This window comes from Ichthyophthirius multifiliis, assembly GCF_000220395.1.
Source record: "Ichthyophthirius multifiliis unplaced genomic scaffold scaff_1120509250732, whole genome shotgun sequence".
Lineage (NCBI taxonomy): Eukaryota > Ciliophora > Oligohymenophorea > Hymenostomatida > Ichthyophthirius > Ichthyophthirius multifiliis.
Genome location: NW_004086490.1, coordinates 1 through 8,556, shown reverse-complemented (window position 1 = coordinate 8,556; position 8,556 = coordinate 1). Strand labels below are relative to the sequence as shown.

Below are 8,556 nucleotides of genomic sequence, written 5' to 3'. Positions count from 1 at the left end.
TATTTATATATTTTTTAATTTAAAACTAATATTATTTGTTCTTTATTTGATTTTTTTTTAATTTTATATTTTTGTTTTATCCTGTTTTATTACACTTTAATTTTTTTCATTATATACAAAAATATTTTAATTCTTAATTTTTTAAGCTATTTTTTAACTTCATTTTTGTTTTCATAATATATTTTTATTTATTTTTTTCTATATTCTAAGTTCTATATTTTTGTTAAACTATTTTTTTATTTTAAATAGATACAATTTTTCATTTTTACCTATCAATTTTAAATTATTTTATGCTTTTACTCTTTTTTATATAAATATTAAATTCTTATTTGTAAACATCATAGAAAGTTAAAATTATACTAATTAGTTTTATAAATTTCATTTTTTTTGTTTTTTTAATTTATTATTATTTCATTAATTTTTAAAGTTTAATTTTTAAGAATAGTTTAGTTATTTTAATTAATAATATTTAGATTTTATTACATTAATTGAATTAAATAATCTTTATACGATGAAAGATTTAGAATTTTTATAAATATTCAATTAAATATATATATGATATAGATTATATATTTATTTAATTTATATTAGCCTTTTTGCCTAAAAAACTAAAATAATTTAAGAAATTTTATCATGTTTATATATAATCTATTTATTTTGGAAAAAAATAAAAATCATATTAAATAATAAAAGAAATAATAATATGAAAGTAGATAAAAAATAACAATATATTTAATATAAATGGAGAGAAAATAATTGATATAATGTTTTTAAGAAATTAGTAAATTAGCTTTATTAAGTTAATAGCAAAAAAAAATGATTATATTTATTTAAAAATTTATTATATTTATATTTATATATTTTTATAAATAAATATTAGATTTTAGTATATATTTATGCTTGTATTTTCATATTATTTTGATTTTTTTTTCATTTATAAAATAAATATAATATCAATTATTTTTTTTGTATATTATTATTATCTTTATATTTTAATTAATAAAATTAATATTTTAATTAATTATATTTTTTTTAATTTTTTTTTTTTTTTAAATACATATATATATATATATATATATAAATATAAATATATATATTTATATATATATTTATATATATATATATATTTATATATATATTTTATTTTAATAATTTTTATATATACTATTTTAATTTAAATATTATTTTTTTTCTTAATAAACAATTTATTTTAGAATACTAATATTTAATAAAAATTTATTTATTAAATAACAAATTTTTATATTTTTTTTTTTTTTAAGATAAGAATATCTTATCTGATATTAATTAATTTTTTTGTATTTTTTTTTAAAAAATATTAATATAATTATTTAGATATAATAAAAATAAATAAAAAAATATAATTAAAAAATAAAATTAAATGAACATTAATTATTATGATACTGATTGTTCTACATGGCATCCTACAGGCAAGCTTTTCTAAGTAAAAATTAAAAACTTAAAATATATAATTAAAAAATTTAAATAAAAACTAATTAAAATTAATTTAAAATAAAAAAGGTTGAATATGCAACAAAAGCAATTGATTTTGGTTCAATATGTTTAGGATTACGTTCTAATACTCATGCAGTAAAATTAAATATATATTTTTTTTGTTTTAAATAATTATATATTATAAGGTCTTAGTTAGTCAAAAAAGATCAGCTGGTGAATTAGCTGGATATTAAGAAAAGGTATTTTAAATTTCCGACTAAATGGGAATGAGTATTGCTGGAATAACAGCTGATGCAAGTATATATTTTAATTATATTTTTTAAAATTAAAAAATAAAATAGGAATATTATGTAAATATATGAGAAATGAATGTTTGAACTATAAATATACTTATGGAAGTGCTCATCCTGTAAAAAGATTAATTGCAAAAGTTGCAGAAAGTAAATAATAATAGTATATATTTTAGAAAAAAAAAAAAAAATTAAAGAATCATAAAATAAAACTTAAGTCTATGGAAAAAGACCTTATGGCGTTGGTATGCTTATTATTGCACATGATGTAAAATTAATGTTAAAAAATTTATTTTTAAATAAAAATAAATATTAGTAAGATGGACCTCATTTGATTTAAACACTTCCTTCAGGAGAATATTATGAATATTATGTAATTAAAAACTAATAAATTATAATTATTTTTTTTTAAAAAAAGGCTTATTCAATTGGTGCTCGTTCATAATCAGCTAAAACTTAATTTGAAAATCATGTAAATAAGCTTGCAGCTTCAACTTTAGAATAATTAATTTTACATGGTTTATATGCTCTTAAAAAAGCAGTTTAAGATGATGAAGAGTATATAATTTTATTAATTTTAATTTAAAATATTTATATTTTTTTATAAATATAGTATTAATTAAAAAAGTGTTGATATTGCTTTTGTTGGAAATAATAGTAATTTTACAGAATTAAAACCTAATTAAGTAAACGAATATCTTGAAAAGCTAAAAAATGTAAATTAATAATTAATATTTAAGAATAAAAATAATTTATATATATATATATATATATATATATATATATATATATATATATATATTCATATATATACTTATAAAATCTTTATATAAATTTATTTTTTTATTTTAACTTTATTTATTTATATATTTATACTAAATATAAATATTTTTAATTTAAAGTTTAAACCAGAAGATTAAATGGATATATAAAATTGAATAAGAAATTAAAATGTTTTAAAAAAATATAATATTTTTATATATAAAATGAATTTTATTTTATTTTTTTAGTTACAATACATTAGATTTTTTATATATTTTTTAATTTAAATAACACAAATATTTATTATTTTGATGAATATAAAAACTTTTATTAAAATTTATTCTATTTTTTATAATATTAATTTTTTTTCTAATTTTTTTTTATTTTTTTTCAAAAAATATATATATATATATCATTTATTAATGCAAAAAAAAAATATTTTCATATAACTTCATCCCCAATATTATTGTTTTCGTTTTTACATTATTAATTTTATTAATCCGTTTGTTATTATTATTATTCAAAAGTAAGGCAATATTTATTTTTAACAATTTTAATATTATTACTATCAAGTACAGATGAATATTCTTTTTTTTAGACTAAAATAGGATAATTAGTAATATTAATGTCTTTATTTGTTTAGAATTATGTGTTTAAATTATTTATCTCTTATTACAACTTTTATATATTTTATTATTATGGTTTCTATTATTTTTTCCCTTTTTATTCTTATAGACTATTTTAAAGACTTAAATTATTTTAAATAAGCATTTGTTCAATTTATTCCTATTTTTTGTTTAAAATCTAATAAAATAAATAATATTTTTATACATTTTAATCACAATAGTTATTTTATTTAATTAACTCTGCTACTTATAGAATTTGTGTTTGTGATTTATTTTAAGAATATTTACTCTAATTTTAATTTTAAATTTCACTTTTCTTGTCTGAATTATATTCCCTTTATTGTAACTTTTTTTTTTTAAATAAATATTTAATAAAATATTAATTTTTATTATACATTATTAAAATTTTAATTATTATTAAAAAAAGTTTATTTGTTTCTTCTTATAGAACTTAGCATTCTAAAAAATTTCTTATTATGTTCACTCTAAGGCGACTATTATATTTGCAAAGAGTTTTTTTAATTTTAAAGGCTTCCTTTTGATGGAGACTAAATAAAATGTATTTTTTCTGTTTATTATTATATCATATATTCTTATTTAGCTTAATTAATTTCTATTAGTCGTTATTTCCATTCCATTTATCTATCATATAATGATTTTGGATCAAATTAATTTGAGCGATTAGTATTTTTCATAGGCGATCTTAGTTCTGGTGAAAACGTGCATTCTTAAATTTCTTTTTCTTATTTCAGTTATAATTAATTGTTTATATGAGTTTGTTTTAGTTAATGCCATTATTAGTTTCTTATGTGAAAATCATCACTTTTTTTGTTAAAAAAAAATAAAATTAAATTATTTTTATATTTTTTTACTAGTAAAAATTAGGTGTTTTATATAATTATGGGCTAAAAGTACACTCTTACATTAATTATATTTATCTTTGTTTATCAAGTAGTTCTTTTTATAGTTTTCTTTTATTTTATAATTTTTATATTTATTAATTAATATTTTTGTTAAAATTTTTACTTATATTATTATTTTTCTAATGCTTAATAATATAATCTTTATCCTAATCCATTTGATTAGGTTTTTTTAATTTAGGATTACATTTATTATTTTTATTAATTAATAATTTAATTTTTATTAAGAGTATCCTTATTATTAAAATGTATATTATTATGATTAGTGTTCTTTTAATATTAATTATATCCTTACTCTTCTTATAATCGTTTAATTTATATATCTAAATCATTAAGTTAATCTAATAAAACATTATTTTTTATTTCCTTTTATAAATTTTTATTATAGTCTTTTAAAAATTCTATATCATCCATATTTTAATTATTATTTTAATCATTTTAATTTTCATTTTTTTTAAGTGTCGTATTAATTTATTTTTATATATTATTTGCATTTTTTTATTATTATTAATTATTATTGATTGTACTCTAATTATAATATATATCATAGTATTTTTATTAAATATTTTTTTTTTTATTTTTTTTTTTTTTTCAGGTTAATCTTCATCATATTCTTCTTCTTATTCTTCTTCTTATATTTATGTATTATCTTAATATTCATTTACTATTTAATTTTATAATTTGCCTTGACTATTTTTATAATTTTTGATAACTGTTTCTTAATCACTTTCGTTTTTATCATATTTATTTTATTGATTATCTATTTATTCAATTACATGGTTTTCTTATATGTTACCAATTTCACTATTTTCTTATATATGTTATAATTCATATTCATTTTTATTTGATTAATTTTATTTTATATTTTAGCTATTTTATAATTAAGGTTAAATGCTTTAAGAATTTTAATTATTTTTAATTTTTTCTTGTATTTAATTGATTATTTATTAATTATTTTAATCATTTTGTTGTGAAACAATTACTTTATTTTATAGTAATTATTCTTCTTTTTAATCATAGTTTATCGAAATCTAAATATTATTTTTTTCTTCTTATTCTTAGTTTAAATAATTTTCAATTTTATTAGTATGTAAATCTTAATTTTTATAAATAAAAAATAAAAACTCAATAATATAATATTATTTATTAAAGATAATTATAATTAAATTATTAAAAAAATTACTATAATTATCTAAACCTGAAACAGTTTATTAATCATTTTAGATGATTTTTATATCATATTAAGGAATTACTTTTTCTATTTTATTTCATATATATTTAAAAAAATCAATAAATAAAATACTGTCTTATTCTTATATATTGTTGATTTTATTTTCATCATTAAGAGATTTATAAAACTAATCTAATTAAATATAAATTAAATATGTTTTAAAAAAAAATTACTTATTATTTATTAATTTTATTATTAAACAAAATAATATTGATCTTATGGATTTTATATTTACTATTATAATGGATAATTATCTATAGATAATTAATTTTACTATTATTATTATTATTATTATTCTTATTATTATTATTATTATTATTATTATTATTATTATTATTATTGCTGTTATAGTTATTATTTTTGTAATTTGTTTTATTATATATTTTCTATTATATAATTTTATTTATCATATTATTAATTTTTTTATTGTATATATTTTTCTTACTCTATCTAAAATTATTATTAATTATATAATAAATTTTATTATTTATTTTATTATATCTATTTTTATTCTAATGATTATTTTTATTCTACTTATTATTATATTTTTTTATATACTTATTATTATTATAATTACTATTATTATTATAATTTTTATTATTCTTATTCTAATATTTATTATTTTTTTATTGTTATATTTATTATTATTAATTTTACTATTAAATTTATTATTATTATTATATTTATAATTTTTATTGTTATTATTATTAATTTAATTAAATTTCCACTTGCTCTTTTTATTTATCTTATTATTATAATTATTTATTTTCATACATTTATTATTATTAAATTTAATACTGTTACTATTAATTTTATATTTATGATTGAATATTATATTATTGTTTTTGTTAAATTTAAGAATTTTAATTTTAATTAAATTATTAGTTTAAAATTTATTATTTATTCTAATTTTAATATTATTCATTCTATTATATCTGTTCTATTTAATAATTATTTTATTTTTAAAAGGAAATATTGCTATTTTATATATTTTATAATTAATTTTAATTAATTTATTTTTATATATTAATTTATTGTTAATATTATTTTTTTTATAGTTATTATTATTAGGTATATATTTAATTCATATAAAAATCTTATTTATTTAATATTTATTAATTATTATTGTTATTACATATTTTTTCATAACCTATTTATTTTAAAAAAAGTAATAAAAATAAACTTTTAATCTATATATAAAAATTTTTAAAATTAAAACTTTGTATATTTTAATCTATTGAATTATTTTATTTTTATTCTCTTTTTGTTTATTTGTTTTATATTAGAAATTATAATTTTATTAACATTTGCGTTATCATTTTCTATTATAGTTATATATTATTATTTTTTTAAAAAAAAAACTATAATTAAATATTATCAACTTATTTTTTATATACATTATTAAGTTACTATTTTCTATTTACTATAATAAATATAAGGAGAGTATGTTATTTAACTATTATTTTACGATATTTAGTTTTATTGTTAAATAAGTATATTTTAACTAGATTACTACAAATTTTAACTTTATTTTTAGTTCTATTGCTAAGGAGTATATTAAAGATAATTTAATTATTATTAAGGAATATAAGCTGTTGAAGTTTATTATTAGCATTTAGGTATTATTTAAGTACTTAGTTAGTTTTAATTTAATGGCGAATATTATATTTGTTAAATTTTTTATTTTTAAGGATTTTAAATATTTTTGAATTATATTTATGCCTATGCTTATAATTCTTATTATTATTAGATTATGAAATAATTGTTATAATGATAAGACTTTTGATAATAAATTGTTGTGTTTTAAGGATGTCCATGTATTGGAATTATATTTTACAATTACATTCCTTTTAATTTAAATTTTTTATATATTTAAAATGAAAATAAATTTTATAAAAAAAAGTATTAATATTTATTATAATAAATTATTTAAATAATTAAAATCAATTATAATAAAAAAATATAAATATTTGAATATATTATTTAAAATTAAAATAAATTTAAATTAAAATTATTTTTAAATAATATCCAATATAAAATATAAATAAATAAAATAAAATATTTTTTTTAATAATATTTTATAAATATATAATATATATAATATATATAAAATATAAAAAATATATAAAATATATAAAATATATATATTTATATATATATCTATATATATTTATTTTTGTTTTATTCATATTTATATTTTAAAAATATTATATTATTTTTAATTTGAAGTTATTAAAATTAATTTTATAGATTTTAATATTATTTTCATCTAAAATAAATTCTTAAAATTATTTTTATTCGCTTTAAATTTTAACTATATTTTAATTTATATATAATTATACTATAATATTAAGATATAATTTATTATAAATCCATTTTCCTATTTGGATAATGATAACATCTACTATCTTTTTATTTAATTTTTATCATCTATATGTTTTTTTGATTTCTAACTAAACTATCGAATTTAAATAATTTTCTTATAATTAAATTTATTTTTATCAGCTTTAGAAGTACTATTTATAACATTATCACTAAACTTAAAATAAAAATAAGCAAAAATCTATAATGATATATATATACATATGTTTATTTTTAGAATTTTTTCATATCAATTTTAGGTATTAAAGTATAGAAAGATCCTTTAAATAATCTATAATTTTTTTTTAAGTAATATTTAGCAAAATTATCCATTTTATAATACATTTAATAGAGAAAAGGAATTTTTATTTTATTGTTAAATTCGTTTTATTTATTTATATAATTATATTTAATTTAGTATTTTTTTATATATTCTTTATATTATTTACATATATGATTTTTACTTTTTATTAGTATATGTGTTAATAAATGATTTTTATTAATATAGAATATTTATTAAAAAAAAATACATATTATTTATATTAAATATTTTAAATATATTATTATATTAAATAATATAGCGTTATTATTTATATGTAATTTTAAAACAATTTATAATAAGATTTTAAATATATAAAAGTTTTTATATAATTAATAATATATTTAATAATTTTTTTTTATATAATAAAATATTTTATTCTTATATATCAATTTTAATACTATTTTATAATTTTTTTTTTAATGTTATAAAACAATTGCTATACATAATTTGAAATTAAAATAAATTTATAAATTGAAAATAAATTTAATAATCAAAAGAGAATATATAAAATATTTTAATTAAAAGTAAAATTATAATTTAAAAAAATAAAAAATTTTTATTATTTAAATAT

The 8,556-nt window shown here is 12.2% G+C and overlaps 1 protein-coding gene across 1 annotated transcript, besides 20 other annotated features; it reads left to right on the top strand. All coding sequences in view use genetic code 6, as the record gives it.

The window, feature by feature from the left end:
- Positions 1–1,057: 1,057 nt before the first annotated feature.
- Positions 1,058–1,139: a microsatellite.
- Positions 1,059–1,172: a microsatellite.
- Positions 1,173–1,355: 183 nt separating this feature from the next.
- Positions 1,356–1,394: a microsatellite.
- Positions 1,361–1,400: a microsatellite.
- On the top strand, positions 1,400–2,705 carry IMG5_092430 (proteasome subunit alpha type, putative; the record flags this gene model as incomplete). The annotated part of the gene is made up of 9 exons (XM_004035643.1): positions 1,400–1,462; positions 1,540–1,608; positions 1,659–1,770; positions 1,815–1,913; positions 1,961–2,031; positions 2,080–2,136; positions 2,182–2,321; positions 2,377–2,479; positions 2,666–2,705. The coding sequence occupies 9 exons, from the start codon at positions 1,400–1,402 to the stop codon at positions 2,699–2,701; spliced, it is 750 nt and encodes a 249-aa protein (XP_004035691.1). The 3' UTR covers positions 2,702–2,705.
- Positions 1,468–1,533: a microsatellite.
- Positions 1,479–1,537: a microsatellite.
- Positions 1,488–1,537: a microsatellite.
- Positions 2,517–2,576: a microsatellite.
- Positions 2,706–2,883: 178 nt separating the features above from the next.
- Positions 2,884–2,917: a microsatellite.
- A 239-nt stretch (positions 2,918–3,156) lies between these two features.
- Positions 3,157–3,189: a microsatellite.
- Positions 3,190–4,634: 1,445 nt separating this feature from the next.
- Positions 4,635–4,663: a microsatellite.
- Positions 4,664–4,680: 17 nt separating this feature from the next.
- Positions 4,681–4,707: a microsatellite.
- An 869-nt stretch (positions 4,708–5,576) lies between these two features.
- Positions 5,577–6,012: a microsatellite.
- Positions 6,013–6,297: 285 nt separating this feature from the next.
- Positions 6,298–6,359: a microsatellite.
- Positions 6,310–6,359: a microsatellite.
- Positions 6,360–7,381: 1,022 nt separating this feature from the next.
- Positions 7,382–7,472: a microsatellite.
- Positions 7,385–7,447: a microsatellite.
- Positions 7,385–7,462: a microsatellite.
- Positions 7,442–7,476: a microsatellite.
- A 959-nt stretch (positions 7,477–8,435) lies between these two features.
- Positions 8,436–8,471: a microsatellite.
- Positions 8,472–8,556: the final 85 nt, after the last annotated feature.